The 22,598-nt window shown below is 34.4% G+C and overlaps 1 protein-coding gene across 2 annotated transcripts in view; it reads right to left on the minus strand.

The window, feature by feature from the left end:
* Positions 1 to 22,598, minus strand: part of ESYT2 (extended synaptotagmin 2) — a 95,443-nt gene that overhangs the window by 49,613 nt on the left and 23,232 nt on the right. For both annotated transcript variants that reach the window (XM_023505018.2, XM_031939582.1), the window contains exons 2-6: positions 6,828 to 6,869; positions 4,910 to 5,044; positions 2,330 to 2,406; positions 1,417 to 1,489; positions 1,041 to 1,130 (exon numbers count right to left, since the gene is read on the minus strand). In XM_023505018.2, the coding sequence (XP_023360786.1) occupies positions 1,041 to 1,130; positions 1,417 to 1,489; positions 2,330 to 2,406; positions 4,910 to 5,044; positions 6,828 to 6,869 (417 nt within the window). The remainder of the gene's footprint in view (positions 1 to 1,040; positions 1,131 to 1,416; positions 1,490 to 2,329; positions 2,407 to 4,909; positions 5,045 to 6,827; positions 6,870 to 22,598) is intronic.

Here is a 22,598-nt window from a genome sequence, read left to right on the forward strand (position 1 = left end):
TTAAAACTTGGGGAGCTCCTTTCCTACACATTCACAAGACTGCTTAATCGTCTCACTGATATGTGGTCAAAAAGAAACTGATGAACTTGACAATATCTTTTAAGAGATTCATAATGGGGATGTAGGCAGCTGATTCATGTCAATGGAAAGGCAACCTGGCATAGAAAGATTTGGAACTTGAAGAAATGGCTTCAAAATGCAATTCTTATTTATTGTTCTACTACAGGTGGCCTGGAGCAAGTCCCTTCACTTGTCTGGGTTTCAGTTCTCATCTGTGAAATGAGGCAGTTGAATAAAGTAGGTAATGAGTCCTCTTGTAGCTCTAAGTCCATCTCTATGTGATCCTTCCTTATCTTTCCATGCCAGCAGCTGGACGACAGAGAATCATTCATCCTGGATAGAGCCCTGTGTGGAAACTATTACAATAGCTGAGAAACCAGCTAGGTTTTAAGCTTTATCTGCAGCAATAAAAATAAAATTACAAGCTGTTCAGCTTTTATATGAGCCAGATTGAATATTCAGATGAGTACAATAAATATATGCAAATTACATCTAATATGCAAAAATCGATCCTCCAAGCAAATCATTTTTCATTTATATATCTGTATATATACTTATATGTATATACACACATATATTTATTATTAATATGTAGGAAATGTTGACCCTATTTAAACAATTTTATCATAACAAACTTTACAAGAGTTTAAAAATGATCTCTTTAGAAGAGATTTTTTTTTGGGGGGGGGTGGGGGGGGGAAGCTGAGGCAATTGGGGTTAAGTGACTTGCCCAGGGTAACAGAGCTAGGAAGTGTTAGTGTCTGAGACCAAATTTGAACTCAGGTCCTCTTGACTTCAGGGTTGGTGCTCTGTCCACTGAGCACCCAGCTGCCCCCAGAAGAGATTCTTTAGAAAGAGAAGTAGAAGTGATCCTAGTATGAATTTTTGGGTGGAAAGAAAGAAGAGTAAATACAAAATACTTTTTCTCTACATCTGCTCCTCTGTACTTTATCAATTAAAAAATAGTAATGGGAACTTACAGGTTTTCTGAGGAAGAAAATGGACAGAGCTCCAACTAAAGGCATGTCCCCAATCAATGGTTCTAAGATAACTCTCATTGTACCATGAATCTAAAACAAAGAAAAAAGTTATTATATATCTTTATACAAGCCTAAAGCACAAAGTATATAAGACAAAAAAAAGTATTATAATTTAGAAACTTAGTCTAAATAAATAACACTAATGATTTCAGATTTTTTCCAACATGATACATACTAGGTCGTGTTACTATCTGCAACTTGTAAACAAAAAAACCTTTCAAAGAAATTATGTCATTTGTAAAAAATATGTTCCATTTTTGATGTACTATATAATGACTACAAATTGAACATTTAGATTTTTAAACAAGAACTTTACCTGTATACTTTTCACTCCAGCTCTACAGAAGTATCTTTTGATCTCCAAATCAATCTCACAATTTCCCACAAAACTAAAAGAGGAAAATAGATAATTTTAAATAAGAACAATCAACAATAATCTACTGTAACTAGATTATTACATATTCTTAAGTCTAGGGCTCAAATGAAACTACCAGGCCAAAGAAATCAGATCACAGATAAAATAGTTAAAATAAAATATAGATGCAATCATTTTAAGAATAGATATCAGCCAGAAAGTTGAAAATCGGCTAACAAGAGTTGAACAGTAAATTAGACCAATATCTGAATAGGAGAAAGAATAAGCTAGATCACATCTGACTAACTACATAACACTGTTAATGATCCCAAGTGGCTCTCTGGCACAAAACCCTATCTTTTTACCCCAAATACTCTTTCAAAGATTCTGCATAACTTGGAACACTACAGACCTGGAAAATCAAAGTTGTAGATACCCAAAAGGCAACAGAGAGATGCATGGTGTATGTAAGTAGACTGCAGCATATTTCAGATAACATAGTTGTAAAAAGTTGTGTAAATAACACCATTCAGGAAAAATATAATGTCAGCCAGTCATACTTTAAGCTAACATGGTATACTTTTTTTTAAGGTTGGGAGGAAAGATATACTATATTGATTTAATCCTTCTGGGAAAACTGATATGAGACCATAGGCAAGAATTGTAGGAAATGATGAAGCATGGCTGGATTCTGATCTGTACCCACAAAAAAAACAAAACAAAAAAACCCAAACCCACAAGGTCACAAAACCAGGGAAGTGAAGTTCAAGTAGTAGCATTAGATTGGCCATTGGGTAAGAAGCTGGATCTGTGCATTTTCCCTTTTCTGGTCAGGCTAACTCTTAAGTTAGTGACAAGACAGAACAATAATTACCTGATCTGAAGGTCCAAAATAATCTGTCGCTTGTCCACATTTTCTGTGTATACTTTAACACCATTAATCCTCAGGGGCTGAAACAAGTAATATTTCAGAATCTCTCAGAGATCAACCCATTGTACTTTACTATATTTTTAGCTTTTCCTCTCTGTACCACTATCTTTCATAGATGTTCTCATTTAAGCTAGATTAAAAAAAAAAATAGATAGCAGGAGAAGGTTTCCATGCAACATGCAATTCTGTAATTTTCCTTTCATAAAGGAACACTACCATGACAAAAGAGAACTTCATGTTTAAATGATTATTAGCATTTTGTGAACAGAAAGGGTCATCTAACTTCAATTCCTTTTGGTCTGGATCTATAGAAAATTAGTCTGTAATCAATATCTGTTTTAAGATCATCAAATTTAGTATGTGTCCATTACTTAAAATGAGAAGCAGAAGACACACTGACAGTATCTTAAGATTTCTTTTCTCCCATTCAAATGTAGCCCTGTTCTTCCATGCCTTGACAACATTTCAAAATTTTGAGGAAATATGAGTTCATCAACGTAGCTACTACCTCTGCCAGAGATGCTGATTTCAATCCTGTCATACCTTAGCAGGCAAAACAAAAAGAATCAGCTGACGGCCAACCTTTGGGCAAAGTGCCTCTGTGAATTCTGCTAGGATGGGTCACAGAGTACAGACACAAACTTGCATACCATCCATGAGCTTATACTTCCAAGTCTCTTGTAAGCTTTTGGACTAAGAGCATGGTCTCAAGAATGCAGAATCACTTCCACATTGGATTTAGGCTCTAAAGGAACTTAGCAAACTAGGTGGAAAATAGCAGTTATCAAGGGGTAGCAAAGTGACACAGTGGTCAGAGTGCTTGGATTGCAGTTAGGAAGACCTAAGTCCAAATATAAGTTCAAATACTTATTAGCTGTGTGATCCTTGACAAATTACTTGATCTCTGTCTGCTTGTTTCCTCATCAATAAATGGGGAAAATAAATTGGCAGTTACCTCTCAGGATTGTTGTGAGAATCAAATGAGTTTAAGAGTAGTAAAAAATGCTGACATATACAAAGTGCTATATAGATGTTTGCTACTGATATAATTTTTATATTTTTTTCCAACTATTTCCTATAGCTTTTACTTTTAAGATTTTTTTTAAAAAAGGCTATTTGTAGCCAAACAACATACTAACCACACACAATTGTGTGCAGTTTTTCTTAACATATTTTAAAGCCTCTGTGACAGAATGAAAAGAGAACACAACAGACCTTGTAGCCAGGATAAAATCCTCTGGAAAATCCTGGCTGCCTGATCTTCAATTTAGTGGGAACAGAATTTTCTCATATACAAAGTGATTTATATATATGCCTTTAAAGTTTCCTCATAGCTCAATGAACCGATAAACCTCATTCTATGGAATGATCAAAATAAAATTCTAATATATACTTTGTAATTTTCATTTTGTAAAAAAATATCAATTGATTACTATTAAAACCATGAATATTATAACTATGTATTATACAGTATTTACATGCACACATGCAAGTTAGAAATGCTAAAATTTCATACACAAAATATCATCTAATTGAAAATTACGTAAAGCTGGATCAAAATAGTCCTTAGAAGGAATATTTAAAAAATAGCTCTTATGTTTTGTTTTGAATTTTTTGTTAAAATATAAATACCCCACCCCCCAATAAATACTGCATAATTTTCAACAATTTAATTCCTTTTATATCAGGATTCCAGTATTTCTAATTGGACATATTCCAATTTATCCAACAGCTAATTTTTTTTTTTTTAAAGTCATAGCAAAAGTAAGAAAAGAGTGGCAAGTGATATGAAAAAGATAAGGTATGGGAGGTTGAGAATTTTTTTTTAACAAAGACATATAACTGGAAGGAAAAAAAGCAAAGTAGAATGCTAAAATGTTAAGTCCTGGGGAGCAAGAGAGTATAATCAAGGAAAGGGGAAAGTAAGCAAGTAAAGGGGAAATAACTACGACATGACAGAGGAATGATTAAAAAGGAAATTTTCATCTTTTTTTTTTTTTTTTTTTTGCTTTGCTGAGGCAATTGGGGTTAATTGACTTGCCCAGGGTCACACAGCTAAAAGTGTTAAGTGTCTGAGACCAGATTTGAATTCAGGTCCTCCTGACTTCAGGGCTGGTGCTCTATTCACTGCGCTACCTAGCTGCCCTGAAATTTTCATCTTTTAATTAAAGACAAGCTTACTATACTTCACAAAACTGAATAGTTTTGCCAGGAGCTCATTCTAATGGATATATATAAAAAATGGAAAGACAAAATGATAAAGTAGAAGAGTAAAGCACAGAGTAAACAAATATCAATTTTCTCATATGCAAAATGTGAATAATAATATTTATAGTACTTAATTCAGAGAATAGTTGGGATGAAGAAACAAAGCATGCATGGAAAGTAATTTTCAAACCTTAAAAGTGTTGTATATAATGAAGTTCCCCTCTGCTCAGTAGTTCAATAGCAACTTTACTATGTCACATGAGTCTTCTTCTATGTCCCTATCATATAGAAAACAGTAATTCAAAAGACACTGACCTGATGACCCATATCAATCTTTGTGAAACTGAAGGTACTAAGGTGAGCATTTGCTCCCCGCACAGCTGGTTCTATTGTTTCTCGAAACAATTTCTCTATAAACTGGCAAATAAAAGGCCACATATGCTTTACAGTCTAGAAAAGAAAAGTAAGAAACTGTTAAAAAAAAAAAAAAAAAAAAAGGTTACAAAAACACAACCTGTTTAAGTCGAGAACACTGTACCTTCAACCAGATTTATTTTTTAGATGCTGCTTTACATTTTATACCCTGAGAATTTACTGTACTTCAGATGACTAAAGAGAAGGGAGTGTGAGAAGGTAGAAAATAAAAGGATTCTGTTTACTATTCAATACAACTATGACAAACCAGAATATTCTAGGCAGAAAGTATTCTAGATAACTGAGTTTTCAGGTTCTCTCACATTCATAGAATATTTAATATCTGAATTAAATTTAATTGGTTAGTCTTTTTTTGCTAATTGTTTTCATTTTTTATAACTATAACTATTTTATAACTATTATATATTTTATAACTATTTTTTATGACTAAGGAACATCTAATATGCCTTAAGGTAATCATTTAATATTAATTTTCACTCTAAACTATTAGAGATGTAGAAGGTTTAGGAGATAGAAATTAATTTATTCTAAAAGGCATAGTGCCTGAGAAATTAATTTATTCTAAAAGGCATAGTGCCTGAGACATACTTTTGTTTTACCTTTTTTGACTATTTCGTCATATAAACCAAAAAGAAAAAAGTTCCAGGGATTACTATGCTTTAGTATGGCCATTACTGTGAAAAATCAGTAATATAAGGTAAAAATGCAGAATATTTGCTCTGAACTAGCTCAGGCATTCTAAAAAACAATTTGGAACAATGCATTAAGATTTACTGAAATGTGTGTGCTCTTTGATCCAGCAATACCACATACAAGGGTTATAACACAAAGAAATCAAAGAAAGAGAAAATGGACCCACAAAAATATATATATAATACACTTTTTGTATTAGTAAAGAACTGAAAACTACAGGTGTACCCATCAACAAGAGAATGGCTAAACAAGTTATAGTATATGAGTGTAATGGTATACTATACTACAGTAAAAAATAAAAGGTAAAGTTTCAAAGAAATCTGAGAATTATATGAACTTATACACGGTGAAGGATTAGAACAATGTAAACGACAACAACAGCAAGGTAAAAATAGTAATCTTGAAACTTCAAAGAAATATGATCAATTCAATGACCCACCACAATTCCAGATAATCGATATTGACACTGCATATGACCTATACTGTCTTTCAGAGAGATTATAGACTCAAATGCAGAAAGAGTTACTGGGCAAAACTTTTTTTTTTCATGGAATGAAGTACAATAGAAATGTGGGAATAAGAACAGGATTAACCCCACCAAAAAAAGAAAGAGGGTCATTCAAACATTTTTAAAACCCACAGAAGAAAATAATAGATATTTTTAATATCTTTAAAAGTGATGAAATGAATATTACTCTGTATTTAAAAAGAGAAGAAATTGACATGTAACAAAAATCCAAAATTTTGTGTATTATCATTTTTTTCTGTTTTATGGTATATACATATATACATAAACACATATATGAAAATTACTGTTTCCATTAGTATAATTAATATTAAAATAAAAACATTAATAAAATAAGCAGGAAGTCACAGAAAATATGCTGGTAACATTCCTTGAGGCTTTTTTACACTCACAATTAAAGGACACCTCTCACAGCATAACAAGTAACCCAACAAAACTGAGTTTTATCTATAACAAAGAAAAAAACAAAATACTGATTTTGCTACACAATTTTAAGTACCATAAACTTTAAAATTCCAAACAGGAAAGAGTAGCATCTCATCTCATTTTCTAATTCTTATGGAAGACAAGAAGACTTACCTTATTTAGCCATTCTGCTCTTTCAGTGTCAGGAAAATGGACCTAAGACAAAAAAAATATAGATACCACCAGATTAATTTGAGCATTAATAGGGAAAAAAAAGACTCAGGTTTGGCATGTCTATAAATACTTCATTATATAATATTGCTTTAGAAAACCTATTATTTCTATACATTCTATAGCTGCAAAAGTACATCTATTGTAAATCTACTTTACTTTTCTTATAAAAACAAACATAACTTGTTAATAAAACACTAATGCTTTTGAGCAATCATTGAGTAATTAAAATTCAGTTTCCTCACCATAAAATATCAAGCTATTTTAAGCACAGATTGGAGACATATCTGTTTTGCTCCAACTCCATCTTCCTTGAAATACCATTTCCTGCTCAGGAAACATTAGGAGTTCCTTAATGTATATTGTATCAAATCCCAACTTTTCAACTTGGTATTCATTTGAAACTACTAGCCTTCCTTACCACTAACCTATCTAATCAATTACATTTTTTCTTTTTTTTATTTTCTTTTATTATAACTTTTTATTTACAAGACATATGCATGGGTAATTTTTTAGCATTGATTCTTGCAAAACCTTCTGTTCCAACTTTCCCCCCTCCTTTCCACCTCCTCCCCTAGATGACAAGGAAACCAATACATGTTAATATGTTAAAAGTATATGTTAAATGTAATATATGTATATATTTTAATATAGTTATATTGCTGCACAAGAAAAATCTTTTAAGATAAAAATAACCTGAGAAGGAAAACAAAAATGCAAGCAGACAAAAACAGAAGGAGTAGAAATGCGATGTGGTTCACACTCATTTCCCATAGTTCTTTCCCTGGGTGTAGTTGGTTCTCTTCATTATTGAACAACTGGAACCGAATTGGTTCATTTCATCATTGAAGAGAGCCACATTGATCATCATTTAGTATTGTTGTTGAAGTATATAATGATCTCCTGATCCTGGTCATTTCACTCAGCATCACTTTATGTAAGTCTCTCCAAACCTTTCTGAAATCATCTTGCTGGTCTTTTCTTACAGAACAATAATATTCCATAATATTCACATACTACAATTTATCCATACATTCTCCAACTGATGGACATCCATTCAATTTCCAGCTTCTTGCCACTACAAAAAGGGCTGCCACAAACATTTTTGTACACACGGGTCCCTTTCCCTTCTTTAAGATCTCTTTGGAATACACTGCTGGATCAAAGGGTATGCACAGTTTGATGGCTCTTTGGGCACTGTTCCAATTAGCTCTCCAGAATGGTTGGATGCATTCACAATTCCATCAACAATCTATCAGTGTCCCATCAAGAACATTTTTTAAAAATTTCTCTACCTTTTAAAATCTTATCCAGTCAAATTCATCTGCTTATCTCTTTATACAAAATTAATATTCATACAGGTTTTCTTACATATTAAAGAATCTAAGAGCTAGAAAGGATGTTAAGAGCCATCTAATCCAACCTAAACACAATAGTATCCTCAGCAAGTGGTCATTCAGACTACACTTAACTATGAGGGGATTGCAGGCTCTCCTCTTGTCCACGTCTAACATTCAAAATTCAGCTCAACTCATCTCTTCTAAGAAGCCAGCTACCCAAATCTGACCATTCCTCAGAAATTCCCCTCAGTAGAATCAAGAGAACCTTGTACAGAGCAACAACAAGACTATGAGATGATCAACTTTTCCCAACAATAAGGCGATTCAGGGCAGTTTCAATAGATTTGTGATGGAGAAAGTCATCTGCACCCAGAGAGGGAACAGTAAGGGCTGAATGTGAATCACTATATATTATTTTCACCTGTTTCACTGTTGTTTATTTGCTTTTTTGCCCTTTCTCATTTTTTCCCTTTTTGATTTGATTTTTCTTGTACAGTATGATAACAATGGAAATATGTTTAGAAGAACTGCACATGTTTAACCTACATTGGATTACTTGCTATCTAGGGAAAAGGGTGGAGAAGAGATGGAGAAAATTTTGGAACACAAAATCATATTACAAAGGTGAATATTGAAAACCATCTTTGCATGTATTTTGAAAATAAAAAGCTATTAAAAAATTTTTTTAATCCCCTCTGCATTTCGGCTCTAAGTTTCTACTTTATACTTTCTGGCAGGATGATTAATATTACTTGTTTTATGTGATCAAGAAGATTACAAAATCATACCCAAAGACTTATCTGTGTTTATCCTTCTAAGAGCACATAATAAAACATTGTATATGTACTCATGACACAGCATATAAAACACTGGACCTATGGTCAGTCCAAAAGACCTAAGTTCAAATAGATTCAAATACTTAGAAGCCATAATCATGGGCAAATCACTTAACTTTTTTGCCTCAGTTTCCCCTTCTGTCAAATGGAGATGTTACTTATTCTCACCTGGAGTTGTTATGAGAATGAGATCAAATGCAGTGTGATTTTCAAATCTTAAAGATATATACATGCTAGCTCTTATTACTATTATCATAGAAAGATCATCTAAATTTAAATCTATTTGAAGTGCTTATTAAATGATAGCTAGAATTTTTCTATAAAACATTAGGTGGGGTGTACCATATGAATATAGTCTTGAGAACCACATTATTATTGAAACAACAAATTATTATTATACTTGGCACCTTATGGGGTACCTATACCTTTCAGGGCTTGTTTGACTTGGAGTGGAAAAAATACAATTACAAGAGGATAACCCTTAGGACTACTACAATTTACAGTTTTGAAGGAAGGTATAAAACTAAGCTGCTGATGAGAAGGTACTCAAGCATCAGCAAAATGAAGATGGTTACCAAAGTTTCTATATCACAAGGCCTTTGCGATTTTTTTATCTTTGCATTTATGGTAGTATTTCACCTTGCATCCATAGCTTTAATTTTTTAAAAGAGTAAAGGAATCAAAGGACATAAGCAATTTTAATAAGAAAAGAAGATAAAACCAGCTTTAAGACATCCTTGTTTAATACCTGAAACGATCTATGACTGCACTGTAGGAGGTATTCACCCTAAATTACCAAAGATCCAAAATTTTCTACCTATCTTAGTAAACAGCTTCATGAAGATAGATTCAAAAAACTTAATCACCTGATCAATTCTGATGGACATGGCTCTATTCAACAATAAGATGATTCAAACCAGTTCCAAGGCTGTTCAATAATGAAGAGAGTCATCTACACACAGAGTGAGGACTGTGGGAACTGAGTATAATTCACAACATAGCATTTTCACTCTTTTTGTTGTTGTTTTTTTACATTTTATTTTGTTTTTTTTTAAACTGGTTTGATTTTAGTTTTCTTGTGCAGCACAATAATTGTATAAATATGTATGCATATTTTGGATTTATTTCTACCATATTTAACATATATTGGACTACTTGCCATCTAGGGGAGGGTATGGTGGGAAGGGGGAAAATTGGAACACAAGGTTTTGCAAGGGCTAATGTTGAAGAATTGTCCACGCATATATTTTGATAAATAAAAAATTTTAATTAGAAAAATTTAATTTAAAAAACTTCACCACCAACTTTCTAGTTATAAACCTCTCTAAATGTAGCCAGTCAAATTAAGCAAATCATCTAAACTCTTTGAGCCAAATTTACAAAAATAAGAGCCATTACCCAACTAATAAATGGTCAAGGGATATGAACAGGCAGTTTTCAAAGAGAGAAATCAAAGTTATCAATAGTCATACAAAAAATCACTATTGATTAGAGAAATGCAAAGTAAATGTAAAAGTAAAAGAAATGAAGTACCAACTATCAACAGTTATCAGATTGACTAAGAAGACAGAAAAAGAAAATGGCAATGCTGGAAAAGATGTGAGATAATAGAAATTCTGATGCACTATTGGTGATGCCAAGTGAAGATCAAAGAAAAAGGAAAAGGATCCAAAAATACAAAAAATATGTGTAGCAGCTCTTTTTTGTAGAGATAAAGTATTAGAAAGAACAGGTTGCCAATCAATTAGGGAATAGCTAAAAAAGCTATAGTATATGAATGTAATAAACTGTAAGAAATGAAGAGAACTATGAGTTCAAGAAAATCCAGGGAGATTTGTATAAACTAATGAAAAGTGAAGTCAAGAAAACAATTTTACACAGTAAAAATTTTATTATTTTAAAGATAATCAATAATGAAAGACTTACAGATTGGCCAGAATGACAGGGAAAGATAATGCAGAATGTTGGAGGGGATGTGGGAAAACTGGGACACTGATACATTGTTGGTGGAATTGTGAATACATCCAGCCATTCTGGAGAGCAATTTGGAACTATGCCCAAAAAGTTATCAAACTGTGCATACCCTTTGATCCAGCAGTGTCTCTACTGGGCTTATACCCCAAAGAGATACTAAAAAAGGGAAAGGGACCTGTATGTGCCAAAATGTTTGTGGCAGCCCTGTTTGTAGTGGCCAGAAGCTAGAAAATGAATGGATGCCCATCAATTGGAGAATGGTTGAGTAAACTGTGGTATAAGAATGTTATGGAATATTATTGTTCTGTAAGAAATGACCAGCAGGACGAATACAGAGAGGATTGGCAAGACCTACATGAACTGATGCTGAAATATTGTACAATTAGCTTGTGAAGGAAATCAAAAATGCATGTGGGCATAAATATAGGGATTGGGAATTCAATGTAATGGTTTTTAGTCATCTCCCAGAGTTCTTTTTCTGGGTATAGCTAGTTCAGTTCATTACTGCTCCATTAGAAATGATTTGGTTGATCTCGTTGCTGAGGATGGCCTGGTCCATCAGAACTGGTCATCATATAGTATTGTTGTTGAAGTATATAATGATCTCCTGGTCCTGCTCATTTCACTCAGCATCAGTTCGTGTAAGTCTCTCCAGGCCTTTCTGAAATCATCCTGTTGGTCATTTCTTACAGAACAGTAATATTCCATAATTTTCATATACCACAATTTATTCAGCCATTCTCCAACTGATGGACATCCATTCAGTTTCCAGTTTCTAGCCACTACAAAAAGGGCTGCCACAAACATTCGTGCACATACAGGTCCCTTTCCCTTCTTTATAATCTCTTTGGGATATAATCCCAGTAGTAACACTGCTGGACCAAAGGGTATGCAGAGTTTGATAACTTTTTGAGCATAGTTCCAAACTACTTTCCAGAATGGTTGGATTCGTTCACAACTCCACCAACAATGCATCAATGTCCCAGTTTTCCCACATCCCCTCCAACAATCATCATTATTTTTTCCTGTCATCTTAGCCAATCTGACAGGTGTGTAGTGGTATCTTAGAGTTGTCTTAATTTGCATTTCTCTGATTAATAATGACTTGGAGCATCTTTTCATATGACTAGAAATAGTTTCAATTTCTTCATCTGAGAATTGTCTGTTCATATCCTTTGACCATTTTTCAATTGGAGAATGGCTTGATTTTTTATAAATTAGAGTTAATTCTCTATATATTTTGGAAATGAGGCCTTTATCAGAACCTTTGACTGTAAAAATATTTTCCCAGTTTATTGCTTCCCTTCTAATCTTGTCTGCATTAGTTTTGTTTGTACAAAAACTTTTCAGTTTGGTATAATCGAAATTTTCTATTTTGTGATCAGTAATGATCTCTAGTTCTTCTTTGGTCATAAAGTCCTTCCCCTTCCACAGTTCTGAAAGGTAAACTATCCTGTGTTCCTCTAATTTATTAATAATTTCATTCTTTATGCCTAGGTCATGAACCCATTTTGACCTTATCTTGGTGTACGGTGTTAAGTGTGGATCAATGCCTAGTTTCTGCCATATTAGTTTCCAATTTTCCCAGCAATTTTTGTCAAACAGTAAGTTCTTATCCCAAAAGCTGGGGTCTTTGGGTTTGCATGACCCACAGTTTAAGAAGCTTTGTTCCAGACTGTGTTGTGTGCTAGGGATAAAAATGCAAAGAATAAAACGATCCCCATTCTAAAGGAATACTTTCTAATGGAAGATACAATAATACATGCAAATATAAATAAATATAAAGAAGATATAAACTGATTTGGAAGGGAGTGAGGGCATTAGCAGTTGCAAGAATCAGGAAAACCTTCAAGCAAAAGTGTGTGTAGGAGAGATTTTTTAAGTCAGAGGCAAAGAAGAAATGTATTACAAGCATGGGGCATTCCTGGTGCAAAGGTGTATTGATAAAGAGATGAAGCATCGAAAACCAGTTTGGTTTTATTGCAGAGGGGGAAGGCACCATAGGAAAAATAACATCTACTGAGGCTAGAAAGATAGGTTGGGTCCAGATCATGAAGGGTTTTAAAAGTTAAACAGAGAAGTTTGTATTTGATCCTAGAGGCTATTAAGTTTACCATTTAAGGAAAGGGAAAGGAACAAGCATTTATTGTCCACTGTGCTAAGCACTTTACAGACATTATCTTATAGGACCCTCACAACAGTGCTGCAAGGTAAGTGTTATTGTTATTCCCATTTTACAGATGAGGAAACTGAGGCAAAGATGTCTTGTACAAAGTCACACATCTAGTAACTGTCTGAGGCTGATTTGAGCCCACGTCTTACTACTTCTTGATTACAGGTCTATAATTCAATCTACTGTACAACTTAGCTGCCTGTGTAAAGTGACATGAAGAAAATTCACAATCCTTTTATCCTGCCCTAACTGACTTTCTATTCCACTCACTACAGTCCTTCTCTCTCAAAGTTACCATATGATCCTTTCCTTCTAATACTTCTTGAAGACCTTGTCATATGCTTTGTTGAAAGGTAGGGAGGGAATGAATATTTGCTCTCTCTCACTTCTCCTGAATACCTTCACATTATCTTTTGCTCTCCCTGTTATGGGCCAGAACTCTGAGCTTGAAACAAGGATTCTTACAAGGTGCTAAGTCAGTGGAATTGATAAACACAATGGTTAGCTAGTTTAGCATGGTGCTTAATAGTTCTCCAAGTTCAATATGATTGATTTAATCTTACAACAAATAATGGTTTCCTAGTGATATAATGATTGGTTTATACTCAGTGTAGAGCAAATAAACTAGAAGCCTCAGCCAGATTCATTCAGAGCTGGGGAAGACAAGCAGACTGGAGCCTGAAGCACAAGCCCTTGGACTCATTCATCCCATCTCACACCCTGTGGTGGCAGGCCTATCCTCCTGCATTTTCTCCACTGAAACAAAGTCCCATCTGAAGACCATGAGAAAGCTAGCTGAGCACCAAGCGAAGGAGAAAATAAAGACTTTTGGACTTTAACACCTGGTTATTCTTGAGTAATTACTACGCTGAAATGAAGGCTGCTACAAAGACCTCCAGAAAACCGAACTAAGAACATTACATCTCCCTTTTTTACTCTAGCTGAAGAATAGGTGACCCTTTTCTTCTAGTGCAATCTCTCTATATGTCCCCCTGATGTTACCCTCTCGTGGTCAAATAGAGCAGACTTTCAATCATCATTTTCTCTTTTTCATTGACAGTGAGCATGAGGAAAAATTAGCGATAGCACTGAAGGACTGGAAAGCTACAGAATTCGGCATGAGCCATGAGATCATCAGTGTCAGATTTCAGGAATAAAACTACAGGTGAATAATGAGAAAGGTGTTTTAGGATGGATTTGTTAGGGCAATTTCTTCTGTTTGGGGGCCTTGGTATAGAAAAAGAATTTCTGATTCACTTCTACAACTTTGTAGTACTGGGACACAGACCTTTCTATATCAATGAGGGAACAGTTTGGCTGAGGGAAGCTGTGACAAGATGGCTGGCTTTGGAAGATAAAGCTTTGGACATTTCTCTGTATGTAGAAAGGATAACTACACTTCCAGAGGAAAAAGAATGAAGGAGTAGGCTGGGAAGAAATAATCTATCCAACAGTAAAAGGGTAGGAGTAAGTAAATGGGAGGGACAAAGCTTGCTCACTTGAACAACATAGTACTGCCCCATCACTCATTTGTATTAATGTCATTCATGTGTGCATGGCATATCAACATATATGTATGCATATATATGTATGTGTAGACTTGTTTATAAGTGCACACACATATACAAATTTTATATCTGGATCACTGTTATTACAACCAAATCCCCATGAGTCCAAACAAAAACACAAAATTTAACTCCTCTACATGAAATTTAAAACATCAAAATTTCTGGCTTCCTCTATGTCCTCTAAGTCCTGCACACTCCTATCATACATGATGGCCATCTTGCCATTTCTCACAATGAGTTAATAATTATGTTCCACAAGTTCACACTATAGTATCTGGGTGTTTTTGTATATACAATGAAAATATTTCATATTTGGAGTAAATATTCAAAAAATTAGTGATAAAAAGCATGTATTTAAAAAATGAGTATTAAAAAAATTCTTTGAATTAAAAGAAAATATTAAAATTATTTTGATTTACTTTTTAGAAAAATGAGTTGAGCTTTTAAAGTAAAATTTCTTATCTAAAGCACTTTGGATTAGGGCACTCCTGAACATCCTTTATTATTATTCATAATACTTAGGATTTGGACCAAGACATTCATGAATAATCTTTATTTACCTCTACTTTTCATGTACATTTGACATATGCTTTTAAAAGTTTGGTAAACAATTTTTATTTATTTAGAAAAAAAGTAGAACATATGCAAAATTTAAATGAAGGAAATCTGCCATCAAGTTTTAAATTCATTTTCTTTAAATCAAAAACCTGTTTGAGAAAAATGTATATTCATAGGCCACATGCCTGGATTTTATAATGAGGAATTTAGAGGAAAAAAGGAAAAAGCAAAGGCTTTTTTTATTCCCCCCCCCCCAAAAAAAAAAATAAGGACATTTACAATCATACATTCAAAATCTGTAGTAAATGTACAAAAAAACTTCAATATCTAGAATGTTTTTTAAAAGTTTAGGGTTTTTTTTTTTAAATAATCCTCTAATATTCTAGGAAAAGAAACTATATTATTACAGAGTATTTTACTACTGCCACAGTGAGCTGGCAGTTTTTTCCAAATGCTATCTGAAATAAAAATAGAAATAGTTCTGATTTTTCTATAAATATCACTGATCTGGTGGCTACTACACTTGGGAAAAGTTATTAAAAAAAAACACAAAGAACATTCAATCTGACTACAGGGTGATTATAAGCACAGCACAATTCACAAAGATTGCCTTTGAAGTGAAAACAGTATTCACAATGATAAAACCTACTAGAAGTGGTAAAGAATGAAAGCATGCCTTAAGGGATAAACAAAAAAAGATCTGCATTGTTTCACATACTTTAACTCAAACTCCAAGTCTGTAAGGAGATCACAGTGCTGTATTTTATATGGAAAATGAGGCCTAAAGAATAAACTATACCACACACTAGTTATATACTACACTACACTACCTACTTGCAGAATTCAAATTTATTCCATCCTGTTTTACAACACTTTTTAGGGTTACATTCTATTTGAATACAGCTTATTTCAAACACTAAAAGCACCTTTAATATGCTGCTTAACCTGTGTGGATCATGAGCCCATATGGGGTTCACATAACTGAATGTGGGGGGTCATGAAAGATTTTATAACAGTAAAAGGTTTCTGAATACCATGATCAAAAATTAATTCAAAATCAAATGTGCAATGAATCCTAGGCATTTCTGGCAGTGCTTGCCCATGTTGCATCAAACAATTTCAATGCAGTCTTGGCTCTGAACACACAACATGAACACTTCGCACTGTATGTGCACAAATGCTGCTAGAAACACCTCAGCTCAGATTTGAGATGAAGTCAAGCAAAAATTTCTCAGGCGAAAAGGGATTACAAATGAAAAAAAGTCTACAAGTCCTGTGTTCGACTATAAGGGTAGGAGAGAGCAACAAAGGCCAACAGCTAAAGTACAAAAGTAAGTGCTATGGAATTATGATGGCTCAGTTTGGACTGGAAAGAGTTGAGAATAGAGTCTAACAACAAAACCATCAAAAACAGCTAAATTAATAAATTACATAACAATATAACATTTCAAATGTCAGCTAATCAGATGGACAGAAATATGAATTAAATGTAACCAAACATTTTTTTTTGCCAAGTGCACCAAGTGCAGGATAGTATGTTGGGCTTTGTAGAGTGATACAAAAATGCAAGATGTTATCCCAACTCCATTTTTCCTTTTATTATTTTCTTTCAACCCTTCACTCCTTTCTGAATTGTTTTCCTTGAAAGAGATTCTCTAAGCAGTTCATCTTATTTAGTAAATGTCATTTTTTATATGCTTGCAACAAACACACATTTCTGATACTTCAAGAGTGACTATATACAGATAATCTTCAACTTCTGTAGGGATAATGTTCCTGGAAAGCAAGAGAAAGTAAAAAAACAAAACAAAACAAAACATGAATGTTGATACATTGAATCTATGGGAAATAGGGAGTTAAGTTCCAATGACTACTAAAAATTGTAATCTTTTACTAAAGATTCCTGAAAACATTTTCTGCAAAAATTTCTTCATAACAAAACGTTAATCTTATCACACACTATCCCTAATTCACTAACTATAAAATAACCTGTACAATTCAAGAGAAGAGAACAGTACTGGGAACGGCAGAGGCAGCAATGTTTGAAGAACCCCAGGTAAAACAAAGCAAGAGGCAACCTGCCATCTCTACTCTTCTATTCCACTCCCTGATAAAAAATCCTCCTGGGGTGAGTCCCTATCTACCAGTCCAAGCTGGAAACTTCTGTCCAGCCTAGCCAGGCTCTCCTCCCTGTTCTTCCCTGCAGCAGGGCAGGAAGGAAGGCTCATGCAAGACCATCCACAAACTTAGCCATTTTTCCATTTTTTTTCAATTCTTTCATCAGGCACTTGAAAGCCTGTTTCTAGAACAAGATTGATTTTCTGGAGCAATTTCCGGAGCACATCCAAACACTCTTGGAAATACTGATATGTAAGTTGATCAATCTGCAGACCTATGTAAATAGTGGACATGGGAAAGGGAAGGATGAAGGGGGTCATGTTAATTGAAGGAAGAGAGTCAGCACATGGTTCAAGGATAGATGGGGCTCAAAACAGAGAAGCAAGAGCAGGAAAAGGGACGAGAATCAAAAATGTGGGGGTCCAGCTGAAACTAAAAAAGAAAAGGGGGTCAGGCCAGGTATGTGGGGGCCAAACAGTCACATGAAAGGACAGGCAACACCCAGAACCAAATACAGAAATGGGAAGTGGACATAGGAGCAAGTGATTGGAATGGAATGGAGAAAAGGGCACTTCTTTTCTGCTCTCCCTTGGAGGTTTTTGTGTTTTGTTTTTAGTGGGGAGTGAGACGCTGCCGAGAACTGAGTCAAGGTCAAGAGAGAGCAAGTGAGCAGAGTACTATACAGTAAAGTTAACAGGCTTTTTGGTAGAATAGGGATTTCTTTCAGAATTCTTTACATCAAGTCAAATCTGCATAACACAATTACATAAGGCAAGAGCAGTCTGTACTTTCTTCTTTTGAGGACATAAATTTGCACATACCACACTGCTCATTTTCTTCTCAATTGTGTATAGCCATGAATTTGCATAGTTGTCAACATGAAAGTGATAATGAGGTTATTAATAAAACCTCGGGGATGTTTGAAGTCACAGAAGTTAGAGGCAGGAATGTTGAGGATTGACTGTAAGATCGGTGTGTCTCTTCCACATAATCTTCAATCCAATGACTGGCACTTTTGCTCTGGCTCACGCAGTACATTTCACTGTGTCTGGGCATTTTCATTGACTGTCTCCCATGCCCAGAATTTTCTCCTCTTCTCATAACTGTCTCCTGGACTCCTTTAAGTTTCAGCTAATTCTTCCTTTCTGCAAGAAGCCTTTTTTAAGTGCCATCCACATCCAAGTTGAGAACTATAGAGACTACAGATCAAAACATGCTATTTTTACCCTTTTTTGGTTTGCTTTTATTTTCTTGTGGTTTTCCTTTTGTTTTGATTTTCTTTCCCAACATGACTAATATGGAAATACATTTGAAATAAATGTACATATATAAACTACATCAGAATGCTTTTTGTCTTAGGGAGGGGAAAAAATGGGAGCTCAAAACCTTACAAAAATAAATCTTGAAAACTATCTTTACATGTAATTGGAAAAATAAAATACTATTGAAATAAAAAAAAAAAAAAGAAGCCTTTTTGTTCCCCCACTAGCTAGTGAATTTTCTAGGAGGAAAATGTTTCCTAATTTATCATGTTAAGTATCTTGTTTGGACATAGTTATTTGTATGCTATCTTCTTAGAAACTTCTAAAGTAAGGATTCTGCCTGCCTTTATTCATATCCCTTGTGCTTAGTACAATACAACACACATAGCAGTACTTAATGTTTGCAACATAATTTAAACTGAAGCTACATTTTGGTTTTTCTGACTTCATTCTGAATGGTGAACGAATACAATAGATTTTGTATTTTCATTAAAATTATAAATTGATTCTTTATAAAAAATATACATACTATATCTGAATACTGAGAGTTAATCATTGTTCCTCTTTTAGAGGTGAAGTAAATTCCCAGCTAACTGCCAGTACGTTAAAGATTTCCATTTACCACTCTCAGTATGAAAATGCTTCTAATAGGCCAAAGACTGCCAAGGAAAGCTGAAAGTACTAGACCAAACACAAATAACTTATGCCTTAATATCGATGCTTCATCCTTCATCTAAAAAACACAGAACTTCCTATAAAGGACAAGGGAGTCCTAAACAAACAAATCTGAAACTGAAAAACTTAACTTCCAGCCAAGATATTATCTGAATGGAAACATCACCTAGTTCCCACATACCTAACTCCATCAAAAAACTAAAATTTGTGGCAGAAAGAAAAATCAAGAAATTCATTGCGAAACAATAAGGGACTTCTTCCACTCTAAAACTGTACAAATCGGTCAGAAGCCCAAGGGCAGAAGGAAAGGATAGAAGCAAAGTCAGTATAACACAAGCTATAGTCTCCCAAACTCGATCAGACACAGCCAAAACTACACACAGCCTTCAAGAAAACATCCAAAGACTGTATTGTAAGATTGATGTCCCATTTGAAAGCCTCAAAGTGGTTAGATAAAGTCTCTGGAAAGTCAAAATTCTCTAGGAAAAATCTTTGAAACCCAAGAAGTAGTAATCAGAAAGGAATAACAGTGTTCTCCCCAAGCCAGTCCAGACACCCATAGACTCAGGGATCCTCTTATTCAAGGCACCTGAATATTCAGGGCTCTGAACTTGAAATACTGGGGATGAGAGGAAAGCAAGAACCCAAAGTGCTTTGGGAGGGACCAAATAAGGCCAGTTACCCTACCCAAAGTCCACTGGGGGATAGTGTCTCTAACACCAAGCTCCAATTCAAGAACAAAAGGTGGAGACACAAATAAAACAAAGAAAATAACCAGCATCAAAAAGCATTGCAAAGCTAGAGATTACCAAAAAGAAAAGAATAACGTCATAACAAATGGAAACAGAAACTTGTTTATAGAAATGTGGATAGAATATAAATTATTTAAGGATACAGTTCCCTTTTATATTTTCATATCCATATCACCTAGCACAGTGTCTGGAACATGGTAGCTGCTTAATAACCACTTATGATTGAAAGAATTAAATAAAATAGGTTAGTAGACAGAAGGAAAAGTCCTTGGAAACATTCCTTACACAATTACCAAAGATCACTTGCTATCACTTTCAAATTCCAATTAGTTAGGAAAGAATTTGGTTAGCTAATGCAATGGGCAGAAAAAGATTGGCAAGTTGGGGCAGAGAGTAGAGGTATGATCTAGGGCAAATACAAAGCTACTACCTAAAGAAGACCTCTGTAGTAAGTACAAAGTGCAAATCAAAGCAAAGGACAAAAGAAGGGTGGGGATAGAAAAAACATGAGAAGTGCTTTGAAGATAATGATCCAAAATATAATCAACAATCCCTTGCAGGACTCTAATGAGGAGCTGATTTTATTGGCAGTAATCAGAGATTTGATAGGAATAACTAGATATAAAAAGAGTAGAATGGTCAACATACATAGAAAAATATGGTGTCCTCTTTCCCAGTAAAATCTGAAGTGAAGCAAGGTTGCCCACTATCACCATTATTATTCAATATTGTATTAGAAACTGTAATGGGCTGAGGCTTGAGTTAATGCACTGAGGCTAAATAGTAATTGTACTATACTCTATTAATATACATGCATGGATAAAGAATGGCCCCGCCCACTCTTTGTGCAAGTCCTCATGTGTTGTATAGGAAATGATGATTTTGGTGGGTGGAGGCAGAGAGACAGGAAGAGAGGCTGGGAGAAATTGGGCCTGGGTTCTATATGGTAGCTTCTGGTCGTGTGGCTTCTGGTCTAGCTAGCTTCTTGACTCAACTGCACAGGTTGCTATTGCCCATTCTCTTCCACCTCCGATCTTTCTTCACTGAGAATAAAGATTGACGGATTTTTCCCTAACCTGAATTCCTGACTCCGGCTGATTTTAAAATACGTGGTCATCACAAGAAATGCTTTGTTTTTCTTCCCGGGTTATTTTTATCTTATTTTACCTTATGAATCTAATTCTTCCTGTGCAACAAGAGAACTGTTTGGTTCTGCACATATATATTGTATCTAGGATATACTGTGACATATTTAACATGTATAGGACTGCTTGCCATCTGGGGGAGGGGGTGGAGAGAGGGAGGGGAAAAGTTGGAACAGAAGTGAGTGCAAGGGATAATGTTGTAAAAAATTACCCTGGCATGGGTTCTGTCAATAAAAAGTTATAATTATTATTTTAAAAAAAAAAAAAATATATATATATATATATATATATGGTATCCTTAAAATGACCATGGCACCCTGCAGATCATAAAAGATGAGAAAGGAATAACAGGCATGATTTGTTATATACCTTAAAATTTGATAAATCAAATTTCAAAAAATTCAATCTGTATGAAGATGATTAAGACCTTAATTTGAATAGTTATGTAGAGAAATCAGTTCAAGAGGTGAGATGTCACCATGAATTCTAATTGATGCTAAGCCTAATTTAATCTATTTGGGAAGAAAATGGGCAGATGAATCTAAAGAGATCTCTGTGGTTAAACAAAGAAATCTAGTTTATTGACTAAGTTTTTAAAGAGCCATGTACAGAGATGCAAATGAGAACAGAGAACAAAGGAAAAATTCAACAGCTAAGTCATAGTTCTAAAGTTTAAAGCAAGCAAAGGCTTATAATGATTTTTATTAAAGGCAATAAAAAATAATATTTTGGGGGGAGGGGAAGTAGATATAGGGGACTTATATATATTGAATAGAGGAGGAAAAGCCCATATATTGAAAATCAAGGCAAGGATAAGCCCAATTTGGAGTGAACAGGACAATGATAACCAATACCAGGAGGAAAGTTAAACTACTCGCCTTCTACTTTGTGAAGTTTCCTCTACCAAGAAGCCTGGGAATCAAAAAACAGAAATGGCTAACAAGGATTGAAATTTAATGTGAAATTTTAAGAAGGTGCTGCCTTCAATGAATTCAAAATATCAGGTCCAAGAGAACTACATCCCAGGGTAATTACAGAACTTTTTTTGCATGTGTATCCTAAATAACCATTAAGAGTCAGTCAAAGCATATTCAACATATATAGGACCGCTTGCCATCTAGGGGAGGGGGTGGAGGGAGAGAGGGGAAAAATCGGAACAGAAGTGAGCACAAGGGACCCTGGCATGGGTTCTGTCAATCAAAAGTTATTATTAAAAAAAAAAAAAAGTCAAAGAAATTAGAGAGAATCTACTTAACAAGAGACTGGCAGATAAAGTACTGATTTTCAAAAAGAGGAAGGGTGTATATACATAT

The sequence above is a fragment of the Sarcophilus harrisii genome, chromosome 5 (assembly GCF_902635505.1).
Source record: "Sarcophilus harrisii chromosome 5, mSarHar1.11, whole genome shotgun sequence".
Classification (NCBI taxonomy): Eukaryota; Metazoa; Chordata; class Mammalia; order Dasyuromorphia; family Dasyuridae; genus Sarcophilus; species Sarcophilus harrisii.